At 45.9% G+C, this 27,523-nt stretch overlaps 2 protein-coding genes across 2 annotated transcripts in view; one reads left to right on the forward strand and one right to left on the reverse strand.

Moving 5' to 3' along the window:
* Positions 1–25,566, reverse strand: part of CNIH4 (cornichon family member 4) — a 94,367-nt gene extending 68,801 nt beyond the window's left edge. Inside the window, exon 1 of the mRNA XM_069233826.1 lies at positions 25,412–25,566. Within this exon, the coding sequence (XP_069089927.1) occupies positions 25,412–25,480 (69 nt within the window). The 5' untranslated portion in view covers positions 25,481–25,566. The remainder of the gene's footprint in view (positions 1–25,411) is intronic.
* Positions 25,567–25,907: 341 nt separating this feature from the next.
* NVL (nuclear VCP like) overlaps positions 25,908–27,523 on the forward strand; it is a 359,132-nt gene continuing 357,516 nt past the window's right edge. The window contains exon 1 of the mRNA XM_069233825.1: positions 25,908–26,049. Coding sequence (XP_069089926.1) covers positions 26,005–26,049 — 45 coding nt within the window. The 5' untranslated portion in view covers positions 25,908–26,004. The remainder of the gene's footprint in view (positions 26,050–27,523) is intronic.

Raw genomic sequence — 27,523 nt, forward strand, 5'->3', positions numbered from 1 at the left:
GTGTGGCAGCCACATCGTTGTGGGCCCACACGCGTCCCCACCCCTTATTAAACACACCTCACCCCCGGTGGGGTCTGCCCGGCCCATAGCGCTGTGGAATGCTGCGGGCCAGACTTCTTTTTCTTTTTTCCTCCATCCACGCTTCCTTCTTCATCCTCACCACAGGGAGCACTCTTCAACCTTCTTCCCCCCCCCCCCTCCTGGACGGCTGAATTGATTCGCGGAATGCAGCACCAGTCACCTCGAGCTGGTCCCTAATAGACCAGAGTAAATGGGGCCACACCTCGCCCGGAGCACCCACCCACAAAACGGACACATATGTTGCACCACTGAAAGTCCAGAGGGAGTGATTGATAAGTCGACTACATCCGGAACCGTTTAAGGGTAGTTTTTTTTTTCCTGCGCCTTGCTCACCCCTTCCACCCTCAGATGACGGTAGTGAACCGCTTACGGTTGCTGAGGGATTCAGGTGTGGATGCTTCCACCCCATACCTTACCCATCACTGCCCTGTAGGCCAACAACCCTCATATCCAGGGTTTGTGAACGTTATTACCGCTGCCTTCGCCGAATGTGTGGTCCTCAGTACTGGTGAGTCACCCTACCCTACCTTTTTGAGGCGAGACAAACACCGCTGGGTGACACAACTGCGCCCTGCAGACGTGATACAGTTGGGATGCTTGTCTAGTTGCTGGGCTCCAACCGAGGCTGCCACCCCTCCAACGCTCAGTCCTCCTCTTCAAGGCGATGCCCTCCAGCAAAACGACAGGTAAATCTACACAGTAGCTGCTCTTCTCGGAAGGTATCTCACAACCATGGCCCATGTCTTCACCTGCCATCACTCTCGGCCACAGCTTTATGGACACCTCCATGGACACCCACTCAGACACTGCCATGGAGCGTATTCTACAGGAAATCGCCGCAGTGGACCGTCGCATGGAAACCATGGACTCGAAGATCACAGACCTATCTACAGATTTCAAGTCGATCCATGTGGACATAGCTGGTTTCCAGGATAAAGTCACAGATCTGGACCACCGCCTGAATGCCGTTGAAGGCAGGCTAGCAGCACTGACGCATAATGAATCAGAATGAAAATGTCACTTACCCAGTGTACATCTGTTCGTGGCATCAGTCGCAGTAGATTCGCATGTTCTGCAATAGCTCGCCATCTGGTGTTGGGCCGGAGTGTTACAAGTTGTTTTTCTTCGAAGAAGTCTTTCGAGTCACGGGACCGAGTGACTCCTCCTTTTGTCTCCATTGCGCATGGGCGTCGACTCCATCTTCGATTGTTTTTCCCCGCAGAGGGTGAGGTAGGAGTTGAATTGTAGTAATAGTGCCCATGCAATGGAGTGACTAAGTATGCACCTATTTAAGGTTGAGATGATACATATATAAATAATTGAAGGTAACTTCCAAACTGCTACAGGCTCCCGGGGAGGCGGGTGGGCACATGCGAATCTACTGCGACTGATGCCACGAACAGATGTACACTGGGTAAGTGACATTTTCAGTTCGATGGCATCTGTCGCTGTAGATACGCATGTTCTGCAATAGACTAGTAAGCAGTTATTTCCCCAAAAGCGGTGGATCAGCCTGTAGGAGTGGAAGTAGTCTGAAATAATGTCCTTAATACAGCTTGACCTACTGTGGCTTGTTGTGCGGATAACACGTTTACACAGTAGTGCTTGGTGAATGTGTGAGGCGTAGACCATGTGGCTGCCTTACATATTTCTTGCATTGGGATGTTTCCTAGAAAGGCCATGGTAGCACCTTTCTTTCTGGTTGAGTGTGCCCTTGGTGTAATGGGCAGCTGTCGTTTAGCTTTAAGGTAGCAGATTTGGATGCATTTAACTATCCATCTGGCTATACCTTGTTTTGAAATTGGGTTTCCTGCATGAGGTTTTTGAAATGCAATAAAGAGTTGTTTAGTCTTTCTGATGTTCTTTGTTCTGTCAATGTAATACATTAATGCTCTTTTGACATCTAATGTATGTAGTGCCCTTTCAGCTACGGTATCTGGCTGTGGAAAGAACACTGGAAGTTCCACTGTTTGATTTAGATGGAACGGTGAAATAACCTTCGGCAAAAATTTAGGATTGGTCCTTAGGACGACTTTATTTTTGTGTAGTTGTATAAAAGGTTCCTGTATAGTAAACGCCTGAATCTCGCTTACTCTTCTCAGGGAAGTAATGGCGATGAGAAATGCCACCTTCCAGGTTAGGAACTGTATGTCGCAGGAGTGCATGGGTTCAAAAGGTGGACCCATAAGTCTAGTTAGGACAACATTTAGGTTCCATGAAGGAACAGGTAGTGTTCTTGGTGGTATAATTCTCCTAAGGCCCTCCATGAATGCTTTAATGACTGGTATTTTATATAGGGAAGTTGAATAGGTAGTTTGCAGGTATGCAGATATTGCTGCAAGGTGAATCTTAATGGAAGAGAAAGCTAGGTTAGATTTTTGTAAGTGAAGCAAGTAACCCACTACATGTTCTGGAGTTGTGTGTAATGGTTGTATTTGATTAATATGGCAGTAGCAAACAAACCTCTTCCATTTACTTGCATAGCAGTGCCTGGTGGATGGCCTTCTTGCTTGTTTTATGACTTCCATACATTCTTGGGTAAGTTGTAAGTGCCCGAATTCTAGGATTTCAGGAGCCAGATTGCTAGATTCAGCGATGCTGGATCTGGGTGTCTGATCTTTTGGTTGTGCTGTGTCAACAGATCTGGCCTGTTGGGCAATTTGATGCAGGGTACCACTGATAGGTCTAGCCGCGTTGTGTACCAGGGTTGCCTTGCCCAAGTTGGTGCTATCAATATGAGTTTGAGTTTGCTTTGACTGAGTTTGTTTACCAGGTAAGGAAGGAGAGGGAGAGGAGGAAAAGCGTAAGCAAATATCCCTGACCAGTTCATCCATAGGGCATTGCCTTGGGATTGTTTGTGTGGGTATCTGGATGCGAAGTTTTGGCATTTTGCGTTCTCCCTTGTCGCAAACAAGTCTATCTGAGGTGTTCCCCAGAGTTTGAAATAAGTGTTCTGTATTTGGGGGTGAATTTCCCATTCGTGGACCTGTTGGTGATCTCGAGATAGATTGTCTGCGAGTTGATTTTGTATCCCTGGTATAAACTGTGCAATTAGGCGAATTTGGTTGTGAATTGCCCAATGCCAATTTTTTTGTGCTAGCAGGCTTAACTGCGTGGAGTGCGTCCCTCCCTGCTTGTTTAGATAATACATTGTTGTCATGTTGTCTGTTTTGACGAGAATGTATTTGTGAACTATTATTGGTTGGAAAGCTTTTAGTGCTTGAAAAACTGCTAGAAGTTCTAGGTGATTGATATGCAGTTTTGTTTGATGTACGTTCCATTGTCCTTGTATGCTGTGTTGATTGAGGTGTGCTCCCCACCCTGTCATGGAAGCATCTGTTGTTATTACGTATTGTGGCACTGGGTCTTGGAAAGGCCGCCCCTTGTTTAAATTTATGTTGTTCCACCACAGAAGCGAGAGGTAAGTTTGGCGGTCTATTAACACCAGATCTAGGAGGTGACCCTGTGCTTGAGACCACTGTGATGCTAGGCATTGTTGTAAGGGCCTCATGTGCAGTCTTGCGTTTGGGACAATGGCTATGCATGATGACATCATGCCTAGGAGTTGTAATACCATCTTTGCCTGTATCTTTTGTGTTGGATACATGCGTTGTATGATGGTGTTGAAATTTTGAATTCTTTGTGGACTTGGAGTGGCTACTCCTTTTGATGTGTCTATTATGGCTCCCAGGTATTGTTGTACCTTGCGTGGCAGAATTTTGGATTTTGTGAAATTGACGGTGAACCCTAGTTTGAAGAGGGTTTGTATGATATGATTTGTGTGATTTGAGCACTCTATTAACGAATGGGCTTTGATTAGCCAGTCGTCTAGATATGGGAACACATGTATTTGCTGCCTTCTTATGTGTGCTGCGACTACTGCTAGACATTTGGTAAAGACTCTTGGTGCGGTTGTTAATCCGAAAGGCAGTACCTTGAATTGGTAATGTATTCCTTTGAATACAAACCTTAGGTATTTCCTGTGCGATGGGTGTATTGGTATATGGAAATAAGCATCCTTGAGGTCTAAAGTTGCCATGTAGTCGTGCAGTTTTAGCAATGGCAATACTTCTTGTAGTGTGACCATGTGGAAGTGGTCTGATTTGATGAAAGTGTTCACTACTCTGAGGTCTAGGATTGGTCTCAGCGTTTTGTCCTTCTTTGGTATCAGAAAGTACAGTGAGTAAACTCCTGTGTTTATTTGTGTGTTTGGCACTAATTCGATTGCCTTCTTTTGCAATAGTGCCTGCACTTCTATCTCCAGGAGATTGGAATGGTGTGTTGTTAAATTTTGTGCTTTTGGTGGTATGTTTGGAGGGAATTGTAGAAATTCTATGCAATAACCATGTTGGATAATTGCTAGAACCCAAGTGTCTGTAGTGATTTCCACCCATGCTTTGTAATAATGACCTATTCTTCCCCCCACTGGTGTTGTGTGGAGGGGGTGAGTGACATGTGAGTCATTGTTTAGTAGTAGGGGTTTTGGGGCTTTGAAATCTCCCTCTATTTCTAGGGAATTGCCCTCCTCTATATTGTCCCCGAAAACCTCCTCTATACTGTCCCTGGTAAGTGGACGGTGTTGCTTGTGAGGTGCTGGCTTGTGTGCTTTGACCCCGAAACCCCCCTCGAAAGGGCGTTTTACGGAATGTGCTGTAATTCCCTCTGCTCTGCGGGGAGTAGAGTGCGCCCATGGCTTTGGCAGTGTCCGTATCTTTTTTGAGTTTCTCAATCGCTGTGTCCACTTCTGGACCGAACAGTTCTTTTTCATTAAAAGGCATATTGAGAACTGCTTGTTGAATCTCTGGTTTAAATCCAGACGTTCGGAGCCATGCATGCCTTCTGATAGTTACAGATGTATTAATTGTCCGTGCAGCTGTATCTGCAGCGTCCATGGAGGAACGTATCTGGTTGTTGGAGATGGTCTGTCCCTCCTCAACCACTTGTTTTGCCCTATTTTGGAAGTCTTTGGGCAGATGTTCAATGAGATGTTGCATCTCGTCCCAGTGGGCTCTGTCATAGCGCGCAAGTAGTGCCTGGGAGTTCGCGATGCGCCACTGGTTTGCAGCTTGTGCTGCGACTCTCTTACCAGCTGCATCGAACTTGCGGCTTTCTTTATCTGGGGGTGGTGCATCTCCAGATGTGTGAGAGTTGGCCCTTTTCCTAGCTGCTCCTACAACAACAGAGTCTGGTGGCAGCTGTGTTGTGATGAAAACCGGGTCCGTAGGAGGCGGTTTATACTTTTTTTCCACCCTTGGTGTGATTGCCCTACTTTTGACCGGGTCCTTAAATATGTCTTTTGCGTGCCGGAGCATACCAGGGAGCATAGGCAGGCTTTGGTAGGAGCTGTGGGTGGAGGAGAGTGTGTTGAACAAGAAATCATCCTCGACCTGTTCTGAGTGGAGGCTTACGTTGTGAAATTGTGCTGCTCTAGCCACCACCTGAGAGTACGCGGTGCTGTCTTCTGGTGGAGATGGTTTTGTAGGGTATGCCTCCGGGCTGTTATCTGACACTGGGGCGTCGTATAGGTCCCATGCGTCCTGATCTTGGTCACCCTGGCTCATGGTGGTGTGAGCTGGGGAGTGTGATGGCGTTTGTGCTGGTGAAACGTTAATCACGGGCGGAGGAGAGGGTGGTGGTGTAACTCTTTTCACCACTTTTGGTTGTGGTGCTTGTTCCGTCTGGAACTCCAACCTTCTCTTTCTCCTAATGGGGGGAAGGGTGCTTATTTTTCCTGTCCCCTGCTGAATGAAGATACGCTTTTGCGTATGGTCCACATCAGTTGCTTGTAGCTCTTCCTCAAACCTATGCTTTTGCATTTGGGAGGTTAGCGAGTGCTCTTCTGTATAAGAGCCTGAAGCCGGGTCGCTTGCAGTTTGTTTCGGCATCGAAACTTTGTCTGCGTGTTTTTTCGGCTCCGAGGTGACTTTTTTCCTTTTCGGGGCCGAAACCTCTCGGCGTCGATCTGTTTCGGTGCCGCTGTCTCGGCGTCGAGCCGTGTCCACACCGGCATCTCGGTGTCGAGGCTTGTCTCCAGCACTTTCTCGGTCCCGAGAAGGCTGCGTGCCGGTGTCTCGACCGGAGTCGGACGATCTCGGCACTGTTTGGGCCTTTTTCGGTGCCGACGGTCGGTCACCGAATTTATGGGTCGAGCCATGGCCTGGTGGCAGTGGCGTCCCCTGGGCCTTGTAAATGTTTCTTTGTGTGGTTTTCGACGTCTTACTCACGGTTTGTGTATCGTCGAATCCTTCGGAGTCTGAGTCTTGGATCGAGAAGGTACCTTCCTCTTCTTGTTCCTCGAACTCCCGTTGGGCTGTCGGTGCGGACGCCATTTGAAGTCTTCTGGCTCGACGGTCTCGGAGTGTTTTTCGGGACCGGAACGCACGACAGGCTTCGCAGGTGTCTTCGCTGTGCTCAGGTGACAGGCACAGGTTGCAGACCAAGTGTTGGTCTGTGTAGGGGTATTTATTGTGGCATTTGGGGCAGAAACGGAACGGGGTCCGTTCCATCGCCGTTCTTCAGCACGCGGTCGGGCCGACAAGGCCCAAACGGAGGATCGAAAAACTACCCCGAAGGGCACCGGAGCTCTTCGATGCGGTGTGGAATCTAAGTACGCCGATCCCGAACGCAACAATACCGACGAAAATCTTCCGAAATTAACTATTTTTTCCGTTCCGAAACTCGGAGCGACAGGAACACGTCCGAACCCGATGGCGGAAAAAAAACAATCGAAGATGGAGTCGACGCCCATGCGCAATGGAGACAAAAGGAGGAGTCACTCGGTCCCGTGACTCGAAAGACTTCTTCGAAGAAAAACAACTTGTAACACTCCGGCCCAACACCAGATGGCGAGCTATTGCAGAACATGCGTATCTACAGCGACAGATGCCATCGAACCTACAATTCCTCCGACACATACTCACGGACCTAGTGTCAACACCAGAGCAATACGCGATCTATTGGCGACAAAAATGCAAAAACCCAGCACTCTCAAAACAAAGTAATTTATGCATTGTGCTGATATGTTGTGGTTTAACTTTTTGCATTGCAGAGTTAAATCCTGAAAACGTATTTTTAATATGCTTACAAATACTGTTCCTTTGCAATGTATTGCTGCAGGTTTTCAGAGTGTGTTAGGGTGTGGCCCCTTTCCAGGGCCTTCCAGAGACTTTCCCTGCAACATGCCTGGGCGTGGTTCTGAGCTGGGCCAAGACTCTATAAAAGAGAGCCAGCCCAACTCCCAATGCTCACTATTCAGAGGTCCCGGTGCAGAGCAGCAGCTTCTTCCTGAGCTCCTGTCCCGGCAGCCTATTTGGATCTTCCAGTCTTCTGCCCTAATCCTTCATTGGTGATCATTGTTCCAGGCAGTAAGACGGTGGTTGGACTGTCCCGACACCGTTATTTAGAATTTTCATATTCTTGGTTTAAATTCTTAAATGAGTAACAGATTACTTGCGCGCTACCATTTCTTGACATTTATATGGTAGTTTACAAATAGGCAAGACGCGTGATTTATTTCATAAAGGTTTTACTTTGTTATTCATTGCGCACTACCATTTCTTGACATTTACATGGTGGCTTAAGAATCGGCAAGACGCGCAATTCGTTTTATGGTGTTTAAACATTGTTGTCCATTGCGCGCTACTATTTCTTGACATTTACATGATGTTTTACGAATTGGCAAGACGCACAACTCGTTTCATGAGCATTTAACTTTGTTGTTCATTGCGCGCTACTATTTCTTGACATTTTACATGGTGGCTTAAGAATCGGCAAAAGAAGCGCAATTCGTTTCATGGTACTTTGATCTTGTTATTTATTGTGAGCTGTTATTCCTTGACATTTACTTCGTGTTTTACGAATCGGAAAGACGCGCGATTCGATTAATGATGATTTGACTTTGATATTCATTGCGTGCTACCATTTCTTGGTATTTTACATGGTAACACTCGAATTGGCAAGACGCACGATTCTCTCCTCGAGTTTAATTCATGTTGTTTATTGTATGCTACTATTCTAAGATATTTATTATGTAATATTCGAGTTGACAAGTTATGTGATTTGTTTCCTGAATCCATATTGTGTTATTCATGGTGCACAACCCTTTTATGGTGTTTAATATATATATATATATATATATATATATATATATATATATATATATATATATATATATATCTGCAATATGCGCAATTTGTGTTGAAACATTTTAAGAGTACACAGAAGGCCAGAGTTTCTAGATGCAATATTGTATGGTCCTAGTATACATTCTCAAAACAGGATTTATATGACTGGTTTAAAATTTAGTCAGAATGTTTTTTCTGATTCTCATGTAAAGGAAAGTACTTGAATAAGAAAGTTTTCATTTAATTCATCTTGATTCCCCTACAGGTATCCGGCCATCTTGAAACTTAGTCATTTTAAACTTAACTCTTAGATTGTTCATGTTTTCAGAGTGACTAGGCTTAGAATCATAGTCTAGTATTGATTTCAGGAGATATAATTTTCATATTTTGTGTTCTAACCTTTTTCTTACTACAGGTCTCCTTCCCAGCTGTTCCCTTCCTCATCCCCTCTTGGACTCTCTCAGTCTCTGTGATTTATCTATCAGAGTTTTGGAGCTGTTCAGTGGTGGACCTGTTGGGAACGTGCACAGACCCTGAGGATCTGGTGACTCTGACACCTAGAAGATAGGAGCCGGAGGGACAATGTCCGTTTTGTTTGGTCTACTGGAAAGCAAGGAGTGCGCAGCTATGAGGGCTTTCCTTAAAGACTTCATACCTACTCTCTCGGGCCTTACTCTTTCTCCCATGCTGGAATTTCATCGAGCACACAGAACTGGCCACCTCCACAAGAACACTGACGAGAGACCCCGTCCCATCATAGCGTGCTTCCTATGGCATGAACAGGTCTGCCAGCTGCTACTGACTGCGAGGGCCCATGGCCCATACAACCATAAAGGTCATCAAATCTGTACTGCCGTAGACTTCTCACGTGAAACGAATGAAAAACAGAAAGCGTTCCTAGCACTCAGGCCTCAACTGCGACATTTGAACATTACATTTGGACTCTGAGCCGGCCTGAATGTGGATAACGATGAATAAAATCAAGGGGCTTTTTTGAGCCTACGGGCCTGCACTCTTTTGGACGACCTTTCCGCCCAACCCATGGACCACGAATCCACGGACCTGACGTCCAGAATCTCCACGAGAAATGACTCTACTTAACACACGGACACCAAACCTGGCACCCTCTATACTCACGCTGCAGCACAGAAAAGAGGCAGGTTCTTTGACCGCCCTCTGAGGTGTCAAGATGGCAGAGACATTGCCCTTCAAGCTGTGGCATACCACTCAGGGGTTGCACAGAGACAAATAAAGGTCCCCTTTGAAACCCCTGCCTCCTGCTGATCGATTTGCATGTTTCCTGAGGGAGTCACTGGATCACCTGATGGCCACCTGCGGACAACCAGACCAGCCATCCCCTGAACGATAAGTACTATGCATATACACCTTCAATGCCATATTATTGCTATCACTCTTATTACTGTTGTTACTGCAGCTTCAATCGCCCTGTTGCAAGTATCCCCCACCTCTTTATCTGTGCATTCCTAGGAGCAGCTCATAGCGGTCAGAATGAACCTTTCATTCTGTTTGACTCAGGTCTAATGTTTATTGCACTGTTATCCTATGAGTAATATATGCTTATATGGTCAAGGCTCTGTATTCATATAAGGAATGGTGCTCATTAATCCATCCACTCCTGCTGGGCTACCTATACCCAAGTCCTGACTGACTGGAGACCACCATGAGCCCCCTCTATTCTTGAGATTTTTGTCTCTACTTATCTGTCTACATGCCCTATCTATCAGTATACATCTGTAAGGAAATGCCTCCTTGGCTTCGTTACCCCCTAACTTTTTGCCTTTGCTGATGCTAAGTTATGATTTGAAAGTGTGCTGGGACCCTGCTAACCAGGCCTCAGCACCAGTGTTCTTTCCCTAAACTGTACCTTTGTCTCCACAATTGGCACAACCCTGGCACCCAGGTTAGTCCCTTGTAACTGGTACCCCTGGTACCAAGGGCCCTGATGCCAGGGAAGGTCTCTAAGGGCTGCAGCATGTCTTATGCCACCCTAGGGACCCCTCACTCAGCACATTCACACTGCCTCACAGCTTGTGTGTGCTGGTGGGGAGAAAATGACTAAGTAGACATGGCACTCCCCTCAGAGTGCCATGCCAACCTCACACTGCCTGTGGCATAGGTAAGTCACCCCTCTAGCAGGCCTTACAGCCCTAAGGCAGGGTGCACTATACCACAGGTGAGGGCATATGTGCATGAGCACTATGCCCCTACAGTGTCTAAGAAACACCTTAGACATTGTAAGTGCAGGGTAGCCATAAGAGTATATGGTCTGGGAGTTTGTCAAACACGAACTCCACAGTTACATAATGGCTACACTGAAAACTGGGAAGTTTGTTATCAAACTTCTCAGCACAATAAATTCACACTGATGCCAGTGTGCAATTTATTGTAAAATACACCCAGAGGGTGTATGCCCCCTGAAAACATACCCGACTTCTAGTGTAGGCTGACCAGCTCCTGCCAGCCTGCCACACACCAGACATGTTGCTGGCCACATGGGGAGAGTGCCTTTGTCACTGTGTGGCCAGGAACAAAGCCTGTACTGGGTGGAGGTGCTTCTCACCTACCCCTGCAGGAACTGTAACACCTGGCAGTGAGCCTCAAAGGCTCACCCCTTTTGTTACAGCGCCCCAGGGCATCCCAGCTAGTGGAGATGCCCGCCCCTCTGGCCACTGCCCCCACTTTTGGCAGCAAGGCTGGATGAGATAATGAGAAAAACAAGGAGGAGTCACCCACCAGTCAGAACAGCCCCTAAGGCGTCCTGAGCTGAGGTGACCCCTGTCTTGAGAAATCCTCCATCTTGAGTTTGGAGGATTCCCCCAATAGGATTAGGGATGTGCCCCCCTCCCCACAGGGAGGAGGCACAAAGAGGGTTCAGCCACCCTCCAGGACAGTAGCCATTGGCTACTGCCCTCCCAGACCTAAACACACCCCTAAATTCAGTATTTAGGGGCTCCCCAGATCCCAGGAAATCAGATTCCTGCAACCTGAAGAAAGAAGAAGGACTGCTGACCTACAAGCCTGCAGAGAAGGAGGAATACGACAACGGATTTGGCCCCAGCCCTACCGGCCTGTCTCCAACTTCGAAATCCTGCTTCAGCGACGCATCTGACAGGGACCAGCGACCTCTGAAGCCTCAGAGGACTGCCCTGGACTACAGGACCAAGAAACTCCTGTGAACAGCGGCCCTGTTCAAAACCAACAAAGCAACAAAGAAGCAACTTCCAAGGACTTCACGTTTTCCGCTGGAAGCGTGAGACTCTAAACTCTGCAACCGACGCCCCCGGCTCGACCTGAAGAAAACGAACACCTCAGGGAGGACTCCCGGGCGACTGCGAGCCCGTGAGTAACCAGAGACGACACCCCTGAGCCCCCACAGCGACGCCTGCAGAGAGAATCCAGGGGCTCCCCCTGACCGCGACTGCCTCTAACAAGGGACCCAACACTGCACCCGCAGCCCCCAGGACCTGAAGGAACCGAACGTCGGTGCAGGAGTGACCCCCAGGCGACACTCTGCCTTGCCCAGGTGGTGGCTGTCCCGAGAAGCCCCCCTGTGCCTGCCTGCACCGCTAGAGTGACCCCAGAGTCCCTCCATTGAAACCTATACAAAACCCAACGCCTGCTTTGCACACTGCACCCGGCCGCCCCTGTGCCGTGAGGGTGTGTTTTTTTGTGCCTACTTGTGTCCCCCCCAGTGCTCTACAAAACCCCCCTGGTCTGCCCCCCGAGGATGCAGGTACTTACCTGCTGGCAGACTGGAACCAGAGCACCCCTGTTCTCCATAGGCGCCTATGTTATTTGGGCACCTCTTTGACCTCTGCACCTGACCGGCCCTGAGCTGCTGGTGTGGTAACTTTGGGGTTGCCTTGATCCCCCAACGGTGTGCTGCCTATGCCCCAGAACTGAAACTTGTAAGTGTTTTACTTACCTCCTAATCTAACCTTTACTTACCTCCCCCAGGAACCGTTGATTTTTGCACTGTGTCCACTTTGAAAATAGCTTATTGACTGTATATGATATTTTTTTCATTCAAAGTTCCTAAAGTATCTAAGTGAAATACCTTACATTTAAAGTATTAACTGTAAATCTTGAACCTGTTGTTCTTAAAATAAACTAAGAAAATATATTTTTCAATATAAAAACCTATTGGCCTGGAGTAAGTCTGAGTGTTTGTTCCTCATTTATTGCCTGTGTGTGTACAACAAATGCTTAACACTACCCTCGGATAAGCCTACTGCTCGACCACACTACCACAAAATAGAACATTAGAATTATCTACTTTTGCCATTATCTTACCTCTAAGGGGAACCCTTGGACTCTGTGCACACTATTTCTTACTTTGAAATAGTATATACAGAGCCAACTTCCTACAAATTCTGTAAGGGCATTTCTGCTGCCTGGAGAGCACCCTTCATGGCACACTCTTCTAGCCTTGGACTGACAGGTCTTGCCGATAATAGGAGTTATATGGACCCGCATATGACCGAATCGAGCCCCCCCCCCCCCCACCCCCCCAACTCTCTCCCCTTAGGCCCCCTCCCAATCCCTTCCACTTCCCCGACAGTCTCACACACCTTCATCCCACCACCGCTACCCCTCACCTGCCTTTTCCTCTAGTCATCCCCTCCCATTCCTTCCTGAGGCCAGACTTGATCCTCTGACCTAGGACCAACTTACTGCCCGCACAACCTTCCGGGACACCCAATATCTCCTAGATGCCTTGTTGGAGTATACCCCTATGACTCTGCCGTAAATTGGAACCCTGCAACCCCCAGGAGCTTCAAATTTATGATTATCGACACCATGTACCTCCCCTCATTAGATCTGGTTGGGAGTATAAGGGAGGTCCTATTGTTGCCATGCCATTAGGACCACCTGCCAGTCTATCCCTAGCCAATGCCAGTACGCCGCTTGTTTATATTTATATATACATTTCATATATTGCCCTCCCCCCGCCGATGGCGCTGCTATTTCTGTGACAGCTCGGTGGTATTGCCTTTATCTTCAGGAGCCTCCCTTCCCTGTTGGCTCTCTTCTTCTTACCCCTCCTCTTCTCTCCCCCTCCTCCCTTCTGACTCTTGGTACCTCCCACCCCCATCCTGGTCCTGATCTGTCCTAGTTTTCTTCCTGTTGGCTTCCCGCCTCCCCCTTCCCCGTGCGCACCTGGGCCACGGGTTTCACAGGAATAGAGCGGCGGATTAACAGGGTTTATTCCACACGAGGTACCCTTACTGATCCCAAAGCGAACGTCTCCTCTTCTTTCTGTGAGCCACATAACTTTCTCTCCTTCTCTCTCTGCTTCTTTCTTCACTCTTTCCCCTGTCTTTTCTTTCTTTTCTCTGACTGGTCTGTTTCTCCTTACTGCGGAACCCCTACTAACCCCCCCTTTTAATTTCTTCCCTCCTTGCCACTTACTCTGACACAGATAGTCCGAATCGCCAATCTGTGGCCCCTAGATCCGATAGTAACTATATCGCCCCCTCGGACCCACATGCCCACTCTGGGACTGGAGACTACCCTCCCATTAATGACCTTATCATGGAATGTTCATGGCCTCAAGCACTATATTAAAAGAAAGAAGATCTTATCCTATTTGCAATTCAAATGTACAGATGTTGCCCTCTTGCAAGAAACGCATCTATCATCCTTAGAATCGGAAAAACAGTGCAGACACTGGGTGGGTCGAGTGCTCTACAGTGGTAGCGAACTGTCTACGTCGGGGGGAGGGGCTTCAGTCTCCACGCGCAATGCAGGGTCACGATTCTTCTTCGCCGATCCTTACAATTTAAAGTGCTCAAGTCGTGGTCCGACCCGGATGGTTGATACATTCTCACCAAACTCAAACTCGGGGATCGTACAATCTGCGTTGGGTCTGTGTATGCTCCTACGGGCTCTAAGCTTTCATTCTTTCAACATCTCAACTGTCTCCTGACGGAGATCGGAGCCTTGCCATTAGGACCACCTGCCATTCTATCCCTAGCCAATGCCAGTACGCCGGAACCTGGCCCGTGATACAGTTCTTGACCGAATGGGCAGATTGGATATCAGCAATAACGCGGACAGAGCATTATTGTAAGACGTACTGTGGGACAATGGGCTGATAGTTCACTTGCGCCTTTCACATCCGCTCAATCGACACTATACCTTTATATCGCCGATCCATGGTCCACAATCTCAGTTGGACTACTTTCTTATTTCCCACAAACTGGTTCCGACCACACTGCGGATCTCTTGATGCTAGGCCTTGCCTCTCCAGTATTAAGCCATGGCGCATGAATGTATTGCGATACCGTTCGCTGCAGAGCAAGGACCAACTCTGCGGCCACGTCTTTGCCTTACATGACTGATAATAAAAGCTCGATCTCTTCTCCTCAGGTTTTGTGGGCTGCGGCGAAGGCAACAATAAGGGGACAACTTATGAGAGACACCGCCCTCGCTAACGCCCAGAGACGCTTCTGCCAGCAAGAGCTGGAGGGAATTATAGCGATTTGTACCCGTGACTACACCGCATCTCCCTCCCCATCCACACACTGTTGCCTTGAAAAGGCAAAAACAGAACTACATACCTCCCAGGTATAGAATGCAGTGCAAAGGATGGATAGACATTATGAGCAAGGAGAAAAGGCAGACCGGCTGTTAGCAGCCCAACTACGTCAGCAAAAAGCAGCGCTAGCCACTCCTGCCATGCAAGATGGAGCTGGTACGCTTCTCACAGACCCCCAGGAGATAGCTTGTGCATTTGGGTGTGTCTATCAGATACTTTACACTTCAGAAACGGAAGCGGACCATGACAGATTTGCTGCGTTTTTGGAGGAGGCCCGTGTACCTAGTCTCACTGCGGAGGGCAGAGAGCTAATGGGGGAGAAATCAGCAAAGAGTATATAATGCAAGCTATAACCAACTTACCCTACCATAAGGCCCCAGGGGAGGACAGATTCCTGGTGGAATATTATAAATGGACGGGAGCAGAAACAGTGGAGTCCTTATATGAAGCCTTCCGGCGATCAGAAATTACAGGCTCCTGGAACCCCATTTCTAATAGGGCGTCCAAATCGGTTTTACCGAAACTGGGGGAAGGACGCTTTCTTGTGCGGCAGTTATCGCCCTATATCCCTCCTCAATGGGGATCCTCAATGGGGATGTCAAGATATTGGCTGGAATCTTGGCTGCTATTCAAAAAGGTTATACCGTCCCTTATCTACCACATCCAGGTGGGATTTGTACACGGGCGGTCCTCTAGGAATCATCTACGTACCCTAGCACACGCATTCTGGACCACCAGAGACTCCAGAGAGGAGACAGTGGCTCTCTCCCTTTATGCTGAGAAATCCTTCGATAGGACTGAATGGTAGTATCTCTTTGAGACCCTGAAACGCTTTGGTTTGGGAGATGGGTTCATTATCAAAGTCTGTTGGTTATATGACTCGCCCACAGCGCAGGTCAACTGCGGGGGAATCCTTTCAGACATATTTTCTGTTAACGAGAAACCCGGCAAAGCTGCCCACTGTCACCGCTGCTATTCCTCTTGGCAGTTGAGCCTCTGGCAGCTCTTATCTGATGGTCACCCCTCATTGCTGGCATCCACAGGCCGGGAGGACGCTCGACGATCTACTTATACACCAACAACATATTACTCATGCTCCTTACACTCTCCCTCCCAGCAATATGAGCTATTCTGGCAGAATTTGAAGCAACATCGGGGTATAAAATCAACTGGGATAAAAGTGAAGCTCTTCCCCTGTGACCAAAAGCGCAGCTCTAGAGCCCTTCCCAATTTGCTGTGAACAAATACCTAGGGATCTAGGTTAATAGGGGCTTGGATCAGATGGTGCAGGATAACCTGGAACCACTGCTCCCTCGCACCAAACAAGATTTTGAGAAATGGCCCCATCTGGGGCTCTGCCTTTGGGGGAGGGTGCAGGCCATATGCATGGTAACCTTACCACGATATACTTATGTCCTTGGGATGCTACTGCTACAAGTACCTCTGCCAATGCTCAGAACGGTAGATAGCTGCATATGTGCATTTGTATGGGGTTCAATGAGACCATAGCTCTCCAAAGCTAAACTCATTGCGTGCCGGGACTGCGACTACCTTCTGTGGCACACTACATGCTACATCTTTCTCAGCTGGCCTTCATGCTTCCGGGTATTCCTGACCCCCCCCCCTCCACTGTGTGTAGAGGCGGAACGCACGCTATCACGTATGCCACGAAGACTAGATGTGCTTTATGGCACCAGAGCTCCCTCGTCCCAACCCGCTCATCCAGTGATGCAGGCCATGCTGCACTCCTGGCACCGAACTCACCATCTGCTAGGAGTGGACCCTCTGATTCATACTCATGCGCCACTGGGGTAACGCCGGTTTACTAATTGGGGGGAGGGATATGGTTGACTGGGAGGACTGGCGAACTAAGGGCATCTTATCTATCGATCAACTCCTGGATAATGGGATGTTGAATCTGTTCCCAGCGTTACAATTTGAATTTGGGCTCCCCAGCCTCTATTCCTGGCAATACCGGCAGCTCTCACACTATCTTCATAGCGGTATGGGGACCTGCCCATGGACCCTACAGTGTTCCCCGGTGTTCGATTATTTAGAAACATAGGGTTCCTTCCGGGGAGTGACATCGGGCGCTGCCCCCTCCCGCATTGTGACCTACTACATATACTCTGTGACTGTCAAAATATACAACTATACAGTGAGGCAGCTGGGGTTACGCTGCAGGGGGTTTTGCGACTATCGCCTTCTCTTCTGAAAACGTTGCTCCTTTTGCACGATACTGGTGAAATTCAGGGCATGTCCCGCACACAACTCCGCCTCCTGCATACAGCATTGGCTACGGCTAAACTTTGTATTCTCCGACACTGGTGAGTAGCGATAACCCCCTTACACGATAAATGGCTGTCAGCAATGTTCCAAACAGCTGCTCATGAACGCATTATTTATAACCTACATGATAGGACAGAGGTATTTCTGCAAACATGGGGAACTTTTCTCCAGCTCGCTGATGGCCGAACCTCCCATTCGTTCATTTTTCCCTTCTACTCCCTCACCGCCACTTTCTTACATTTCCCCCCCTTATCCTCCCCTCCCCCCCTCTATTATCCCCAGTCGCTCTTTATTTTTCTCTTTCCTTCTCTTTTCCTCTCTCTTCTCTTTTTTCTCTCTCCCTGCCCTTTCTGCTCTCCTCTCCCCTTCTTTATTCCTTTCTTCCTCTTCTCCTTTCTCCTCTTCACATATTTCCTCTAATCCTCTTCTCTACCACCTTTTCTTTTTCCATGTACCTGATCCTACCCTTCATCCCTCTCCACCCGCTGCATAAGCATCTCCTCTCTTTCCACAATAAGATAAAAGCTCCCAGCGATAGACATTGTCCTTCTACCAAACCCACCCCCTTCGCTGCACTGATGTAACCCCGCTGCGATACCCACCTATCAATGGCCCCAGACCTGCTAGGCCCTACCCTCCCAACCGGGTCTGCAAAATAGAGATCCCTTGGGCTTGCTGACGATACGAATCCTAATGTTGTTCCTTATTCTGCCCCTCCATCTGCGGTCGGCACCGACACTTTATGGTACCTTGCCTTTACCCCAGTTGATGTATGCCTAGGGCCTCATACACGCAATCGTACACGCACACCCTGTTAGGTTTTTGCAAATCTGTGGCATTGTATTTCACTGCTGAGTTTTTCGGATATTGCTAATATTTTGGGTGTACTAATGGAGAAAGCTCATTATGTTCTACTATATTGTTAATGTTATGCATAATGCTGTTTCCATGTTTACAATTTTCAATAAAGAAATGCGAAACAAAAAAGAAGGTATGAGTAGGATCTAAAAATAGCTCGAGCTCATAAAAACAAAAATCGCCATAGCGAGCGGTCGAGTAGATTTTTCGAGCTCTGATGCATAGATTGAAGGAAGCCAGTGACTTACTGCTGGGAGGGGAAGAGGGGTGCACTGGGCTTTAGGAAGGGCCTCTCCACCACAGATAAAGATCTAGTTAACCGGCGCATAAAGGAGAACTTTGTTTAAAAAAATGTCTTCTTATTCTATCAGCCATAAATGGTAGCTAAGCTTTCCTTAATGCAGACTGCAAACATTTATGGTCCAAATTAGAAATATATAGAATCAATACCACTGAAAGAAAGGATACTGAACCTTTGAACAAATATGGCAAAGCAAATTAAAAATAGGCTGCAAGCATGAACAAAGTGTGAAACTGATCACAAACAAATGTGTACATCAGCTACATCCTATCCAGCCCAAAATTATAGATAAATTATGCAACTTCAAATCTGTCAAGAGTTTATTACGTTGTCCCATGAGTTGGACCAGAAAAGAAAAACATATTCTTGTCTCCAAGGATGATTATTAGCATCTCTGCATCACAGAGATTGTCCTGTGACAATTGAGAATTATTTAAGGCAAACAAGCTGCAAATCAATAAAAACAAACCTGAATTACTAAAAGTGGACATAAAGAGCATACAATTTCAAAACAACAAGGACTAGAGTGAATAGATCTGCACACATGAAATTAACATTAAGAAGTTTTTTTGATGCAATACAGAGGGACTATTGCATATGGGGCAGAATTACAGCAAACAAAAAAGAGGCTAGCCAGAATGGAAAATCGTGCAAGAAAAATTTGGAAAGATGTTCATGGCCACAAGATGTACACCAAATATCACAATGGAAGCTGATTTGGCCAATTCTTCGACAACAGAAAGGGTGTGAATGAGCCCAATTAATTGTGCCAAAAGAGCTCTATCTCACAAAGTTCAAACTTAGACCATAGCTGTTGGTTAGACGTATTCAAGTCGTCTTTTGCTTTCTACTAGGCAAAGGATTTGAAGAAGGAAACTCCATGAGATCAAAGTGTAATCTGACAAGCTCTATCTTGCATGCACGCCACTAACAGCGTTCTCCGGACAAGACAACAGAAAAAGGAAACAGATCAAAACAAGGTGAATCAGCCTTGGAGAGCTTGAAATAGGTGCCACTGAAAAAGATTTTCAGACTTGATTGAAGAGATCAGCCTTACGTGTTAACTTTAAAATCACTGGAAGAAAGGAGACCATTTATAGACAGTAGGAAAAATAATCTTCCCCAGGAGAGAGATTCTAAAGAGGGTGGTGCAATCGGACCAGGATCAATGCAAGTGAAAGAGCTGCTTCCACTTTAACCTGGTTTGCTCCATTCACAAGCATGCTGAACAAAGGCAACTAAAGTAACTAATGAGGGTCTAGAATTAGACAACCGAACAAGATGAGGACACTCCTTTTAGAAGACTAGAAACTTAAGGTCACTTCGAGAGTAGTGGGCTTACTCATGGACGCAAAGGCCACCCAGCGAGAAATAAAGAATGAAAAATCCAAAACTTTAACAGTACCCATAAACTGCAAGTGTTCTGGGCATGTGCAGGGCGTAGACCCTTCACTGCCCTTATAATATAAGCAGTCATAACATAATTTGTAATGCACAGAAATCCTAACAGTTAAAGGGCTAAGCCCCTTGTTAATTCTCTTTTTGTACTTCGTTAACAGACATTTGGTTTCTTATTCTTTTGCACAAGATTCATAATTAGGGTTTAGACTACAAATGTTGAGTTGATGAAGCAGGGATTAACGGCAAAAGTGAAAATGGCACATTTTGACAAACAGTTAACTAATGGCTTAATGTAAGCCCCAAGTCATCCGTCAAAGGACTGAGCATAACATGCACTTGAATGACCTTAGACTCTTTCGAACATGCATCTTTCCTGTATGTTCTTATTCAAACAACTTCGCCCCTGCTGGCAATTTCATTTCCGTCATTCACAGTTCAGGAGCAGTGTCCACACATTGTATTCACAGTTTCTCTTCACAAACTTTTAGTCCCTGAGGAAGGTGTGAGCCAACAGCCTGCCTATTTTGAAGAACAAGAAGCCTGAACAAATAGATACACTCACTTAATTTTTTGATATGTATTGGGAAACTGCTTTAGTATTTTTATTTGTGCATTCTTTTCTCTGGTTTTATTAATTTGTATTATTACAAAAGTTGTAATGTGAAAGTGTTTTAATTAAAAAAATATATGAAACCAATGCAACGGAAGTGAAGCAAAAGGTCACAAGTAGGTCAAATGTAAGTCCTGAGAAGTTATATGAGTGTAAGAGAGAAGAAACATGTCACAAGTAACAAGAAGATGCAAACAATCGAAAGCAGCAGGCCTTGAGAAGAAAAGTATTGATTTCAGCATTAATGCAGACCTGGAAAACCATGCGGACCAGGGGATGGGGTTGGACAGTACAAATGTGCAGTCTACTTGCTCCCCAGAATTACTCTTGCCTCCAAGCCAACCTCCTCCCTATATGACTGACAAACTTTTACATGGCAGCTCCCTATGATCACAAGTTTTCTGTACTTCCCTCAACCAAACAGCGCAGAAGTCACTAGCTATCTATAACAATGGCAACATTATGATCCACGCGTCAGACACCAGCTTGAATATCTTTGGTTTTCACTGTCACAATCTCCTGAAGTCCAACAAATCAGATACTCTCTCAAACTTTAACTCCTGACAATCCATTCACACTGCTACACAAACCAATAGAGTGCCCTCTCTCAACACAAAAACAATATCACTTTGCCCAACCACAGCACTTCCCTAAAGAACATGTCTGGCCCCACATTCTGAGTTTGGGCAGCAGAAATTCCTCAAATGCACAATGATTCCATGATTCCATAATCCCATGCTCTCCACTCCACTCATTTAGAAACAACTAACTATCCAAATCCTAAGACCTTTTTGCCCGATACCCTAACCATTCTCTAGATTGCTCTCCAAGTTACTCGTAAACACACCACCCATCACACGATAAAACTATATTGTCTCACCCTCCATGACAACCAATTTGCAGAGGACGCTCCCCCTCTCTTTCCCTAACCTCAGACAGCCCTCTAGGACATAATGGAAATGAATCAAAACAACCTCACTATGGCAAATGTATTTAAGTTACCGTTCCAAACCTGTTGTACCAATGGAGAAACCTTCTCAATCTGCAGTTAGCCTCTCACCCTAGAAGCAAAAAATACCATCCAAGAAGATCACATAATGACCTAACAGCCTAACTTTACTAATCCCTCTCAAAATTAACATCACAGAAGGCAACACGAAACAACAGCTCCCTGGTTACCACAAAAATCAGACCTTTCTAACCTCATCACTATTCCTCTCTCTTGATACACCAGCAAGAATAAACCTAAAATGCTCTTTACGTAACTGCTAGTTCATAGGAAAACAATGGCACTAAGAAAGCAGAAACCATTTAATCACATGACTTAGATCTATTCCTCACAGAATCCTGGCTTTTTGACTACATTATCCCTCTAATGGACCTATTAGTCCCTTCAATTAGATTATTCTGAGAAATCAATAGGGACGCCATGGAGGAGGCCTACCACTTATTCACAGGAATTTGCTCAACTTAAATTGCATCAGCACAGAGACCTACTTCACATTTGAATACCAGGGAGTGACCCTGCAATCTCCTCTCAATTACCACAAAGATACACATGATATACCATGCTCTGGGAGATAACCAGATCTTCACAGATCACCTTATGAACCTCATCACTGATCAATTCATCTCATCCTCCAATATCTTCTTGCAGGACTTCTACCTTCATCGGGGTGAACCGGTAGACAACCAGGTAACACAAATGAATTCCTTCCCAACAATCCACAAACTTACAACTTTGCAAGGGCCAAGCCCATTTGAGAGGCTTCACTCTTTATCTTCTCATTGCTAGTGAAAGTATTACCTGAACTGAAATCGGACACCATGCACTGGTCTGACCATTTCCTTATTCTCTTCCACCTTAACCTCAAAGGAGTTCCTCACAAAAGGGTATGTTGCTAAACAGAAAGTGCGGTCCAGGGTCACAAGACAAAGCGACCCCAATGTCATGTCTTCCAAAATCAGGTCTAGCCTTGCCAGAGTTATGGAATTCCTATCACCTGATCCCCAGTACATATTGTGCGGTGTCAAGGACACTTTTTCATGTTTTTATTTTCCTTGGGACAAGCAGGCCCACTCCCCTTCAACATTAACCCTTTGGCTGCCAGTTCACAGTACCACATTATGGAGCTGAGAAACAGCATTGTCTGCAGTTAAGATCGGAACCATATGTTCATGATTTTCAAACTTGTATTTACAGTTCATTAATGCAAAGCCTTTATTATTAGGATGAGCACTTCAAGGGAATGCTGAAAACTCAGCTTGCACTACTAACAGTGGTTACAGTATAAAAATGTGTACATGTGTTTACAAAGTTTACCACTGTGAGACTCCTTACAATGCTCCCAGAATGCACTCTGGATACATGCAAAAACTTGCAGAAGCTTGAAAGCATGATTGATAATTCTTACTTTTTTAATTAAATGCACTTAAAAAATGTGCAACTAGAAAAAAATGTTTTTCCTAAACTACTGAGCAATTGTGGGTCATTTATTTGACTCATCATCTAGTAAAACATTTAGCACATGCTAATATGTCCAAAAAATTGTAGTAATGGAAAATCAGTGTAAAGCCAGTTTTGGTAAGATTATGGGAAGCATGAAAATAAACAAGCACTGGTGAAGTCAATAGTTTTGTGTTGGCTGTCAGCATTTTGGCTTAGCACTGTACGATTTGTTTTGTCATGGTTTGGGTAAAACTATATTTTTGTGGGAGCAGCCAGAAACTCACCAACATTACAAAAACATTGGCTAAAAAAACAATAATATTTTTGGTCTCAATCACAGAATGATATAGTAATCCCTGGCACTGAAGGAAAATATCTTTGAAAGTCAAAGTGCTGCTTGTGAAAGATTGCAGTCACTCACAGTGCAGTTAAACGTAAATGAAGTGATATATAATTTTAATTTATGAAAAAAAAAAAGTTTTGCCCAATTCCAGACATAATTTGGGGACCAAATCAAAGATAGAAAGTTGAATCCACGATATATATGTTTTTGCATTAGTGCAGATTTACAACGTTCAAAAATTTACAGACATAGACCCTCAAACTTCACCCCTAGGAGGTATTTGTGAACTGCATTATAGTATGAGCAAACAGACGTGTATATTTGCTTGTGTGACTATCTCCTGAGAGTTTACAAGTTTTCTCCCCCTCCTTCTCTCACCCCCTCCCACCCCACCCCCTGGAAAGTTTCAATCTTGCTCTTTTCAGAAGTAAATTTCCAATCTTGTCCACTGTTGGAAAACATTACATAAGAGATGGTTAAAACCCTAAAACATGCAAATGTATAGGTATTCACAGATTCAAAAGTGTATTCCAACACTGGATCTACCGCTTCCTACTACTTCCAGTCCCAGTGTGTAGATTTGCCGAAAGATGGCAAAACCAGAGCATTGCTAGAATCCAAACCCTGTTATAAGATGATTCCTAGCGTAAGAGAGGAGCTATTATCCGAGCTCTGATATAATGAGCATGCTGCCATAATTTGTCATCTCATTGCATGGCACTAAAGGGACAAGTGGATTTTATTGAAGGACAGGTAGCTTTAGTAAGCATCCTGTCCCATGGACTGGTAGGTATTTTATAAGATTTCACTGCCCTTCTGGGTACCTAGTGACGATTCAAAACTACCACACAACTGGTCAACATTTACAATGAAACCACGTCTAACATATTGGATGAACTGGCCCAATGAATCTTAGAAGCAAAAAGCAAGTGTCTGAAGACACCTTAGATTGAAAGAACAGAGATAAAAACAAAACCCCTCAGACATGAACTTAAACTGGCTAAAAAACACTTTACGAGATTATCAGGCAACAGACCAGCTCCAAGACAAAGATTGCCTTTATTACATCTGTTAAAACAGCAAGGTGTTATTAAACTTCTTCACAGGGAAAATCCTACACTGTGTTGCTAGACTTATTTCAAGAACAAATTGCTACAGACATATCTCCCCAGAGCTCAATATCCTTATTGGCCTCATATAGAAGCATCTTCAAAATTACTTGCAAGCCCTAGGCCCCAAACTCAAAAATCTGGTGGTTGCTGTGCCAGATGAAGCACAAACTCTCTCCTTCAACAACCACTGAGTTTCAGGAAAGAACAACCTATCATCCGCTCCTTCTTGGAGAGTGCTCCCAAAGTATGGAAGTCCTTTGCTCCAGAAATATGGACCAACCAACCCCTTGTTTGACTCTTTAAAACGCAATCCGTGATCCCTGTTGCTCCAGAATAAGCTTTGGAAATAAGCACTACCCTCTTCACTTATTCAAGGAGGTGACTCTCCCGATCTTTGTTTCATTCTTGAATTGCTCCCTGAATGCTGTATTCCAACAAGAGCCTGATTTTCTTTTTAACTAAGGTATTTCCCCCACCACCACTCTATTGCCTATTGGCTAAGCGATTTCTTCTGCCCCCTCCACCCCCCAATGCCCCCTAAAAAAGTGTCTGCTACACCTGACCCACTCCTCTGAGCTTTCTGAATCATGCATATATCTTATCACCCCTTTTGTGATAGCCATTATGTTAGACTATATTGCTGTTATATATTTGCTCGTGTTTATTGTGTATTATATAACTTGCACTGCTCCACTGAAAAGCCTGGCCTAATACAAACTATAAAAAAACAACAACATAAATGACAGCTACTATCCCACTGCATACCCTAGAGTTTCCCCTGCCTCTTTAAAACCTCTCTTCCATAAAAGTAAATTCATTATCCTCATGGCAGACTTTTTGTCATATTGATTAAGGCATCCCCTGGAAGAGTGGCAAGCCCCTCTTCTCCTCCCTCCCTCTATGCGAAGTACTATGCGCGGCAGTCTCTCGCTCCAGTCTACGGCGTGATAACCACCTCCAAGACAACTACCCCCTCTTCTCCATAGCAGCAGTCAAATTCTACCAGAGACAGAACCTCTCCAGCAGCCCTCTCCGTACCCCTAAAACAGACCCAGCAACCTCCCTCTCCTACACAGAATTATTGCAGACTCCCCATTCCCATACACATCTCAAACCAAATGTATTGGTCACTCTCGACTCCTGGCGTCCCACTTCCCTTTTTGGCATCCTCTACTTGGGGGCATGCATCCCCCTGAACGAGTGCCACGCCCCTTTTGTGAGACGGAGAGGGCTCAGGCCCTGGCTAGGCTTCGCGGCACCTCAGCCGCCCTGCAAAGGATACGAAGTAAACGGAGAGGAAGATGAGTGCGCAGCAATCAATGAGCGAGAAGATGAAGAGAGCGGCCTCCATCCTGCGGCCCCAGCACTGCCCGAAGCACACGTGACACCGGCACAGACAGCGTCCACACCCAGCTCCAGCTCCATGAACACAGAGAGGGGACTAGGGGGCGTGCGAAGGGAAAGAGAAAGTGGACTGCGGGGGTAGTACGCATGGAAAAAGGACTGTGGTCAAGCCATTGGGAGTGAAGGGGAAGGAGTGCACAACAGCTGGACAGTAGAAAGAAAAATGGGGTCCAGTATCCTAGCAAACAGAGAACGCACACAGCAAGAGGACACATCGCAGGGAGGACGTGCGTGTGCGAACAGCGTGGTTTTAATACATGGATGACGAGACTTATCCTTACTTACCCCATGAAACGAATCCTGCTTGAAGATGGCGCCCCGCGGGTTAGCGTTTCTAACCAGCCCTGGTGGCTTCGAGTCTCTCTTCCATGTCTGCGGCTACAGGAGCCATGGGCACTGGAACACACACATGTGAATTTTGAGTGAATTTTGGCGCTTGATGGGAGACACCACCGGCGAGGAGCAGCACCTATGGCACCCTTCATAGATAACCGGCTGAAACAGCGCATCAAGCAGGTACCGGGAGGATAGCGGAGCCTCTCCCTGATCAGCATCTTACTTACACGCAGTTTGGGATTCTGAGCGTACCTCTGCAGGAGTAACGTTTCGGGCTGTCGGCATGTCTGAACTGGCACAGCATAACTGCCAGGTTTTGTGATTGCTTATTTGTGACATGCCCATGTTTTCAGAGGGTTTATGCGTGACACTTCAGTGCTTTATGCGTGAGTCTTTCAATGACGCTTTATTATGAGTGCAAGGAAGTAGGTATATTCATGCAAAGAGATACATTCCAGAAACCATCCTCTGAGTGTATTTATAAGGAAAGGTAGAATGCGTAGCCATAAAACTGAAACCGGACAGTTGGGTTTCAGATCTGGACGTGGAACTGAGTCGGCATTATTGATAGCCTTGGATGAGGGTGGCCAGTTCTCAGTCGACAGTCTGGGCAATGCTCGATCTGTCAGCTGCTTTTGGCACTGTCAACCATGATACCCTCTGGCCCGATTAGTTTCTGTGGGGATAAAGAGACTAGATTTAAAGTGGTTAAAATCGTGCACAGAGGCTGGCCCTTACCTGGCTGTGGGTGCTACACAGACTGTCACTGAATCTCCTTCGACTTGTTATATAACCTGACACATGAGCTCTTCTCACGCTGCAGAGATTCGGCACAGGAAAGTTAACTAATGCAACGCAGTGCTGGGTGTAGGTCTCCATGATGCTCTGTAGTGACTAGAACGAACATTTCTGTGCGTGACAAATCAGTGAGGTGCAGGATAATTAACACATTTGTCTTATTTTAACCCTCAATTAGAGACACCTGACGAGCCTGACACAGAGCCTAATGTACATCACTGAGTAGCAATAGCACATCAACATAGTACTGGTACTAGTTTTCTGAAGCATCCCATCCTTTAGATAGTAGATGTTTCATAAAATTCTCCACGGTTGTTCTCAAATCAGAGCGGCAGTGTCACTGTGGGGCGCGTACTTTTTGTTGTTTGGCCCTCCTAGTTTCAGATTTGTTTCATACAGTGTAAGCTGCCCTAAAGAGGTTTGCGACCTTGTTTTTTTGTTATTTGTATCATTTATCTGTAAGCGATCACATTATAGTGTGATCAAAATGATTCATTATTTTTAATTTTGCACCGCAAGTTTTTTAAGATACATTAAATAATTTTTTTTTTTTTTTCATTGTCTGTATGCAATTTTTGATTATTTGCTTAGCACCTCATTTATCTCATTTAGCCTCCAGTCTGTGTGATGGTATAATAGGACAACCTTGAGTTTTCAAGTGTAGGTCGAAGTTGACCGGTGGCCTGTCATCATCTATGTCTCTTCACAATAAGAAATGATAGCCGTAAGTGAAATTGGAAATATAGAGTAATGAGCTGTTCTTAAACTTTGGGTGAGGTAGCCCAATAAAGATACACAAGTGCGATGGCTGTTAATGTTATTTCGCACTCCTCAAGTGTCTGCAGGGTTTTACAAA

The sequence above is a fragment of the Pleurodeles waltl genome, chromosome 5, assembly GCF_031143425.1.
Source record: "Pleurodeles waltl isolate 20211129_DDA chromosome 5, aPleWal1.hap1.20221129, whole genome shotgun sequence".
NCBI lineage: Eukaryota > Metazoa > Chordata > Amphibia > Caudata > Salamandridae > Pleurodeles > Pleurodeles waltl.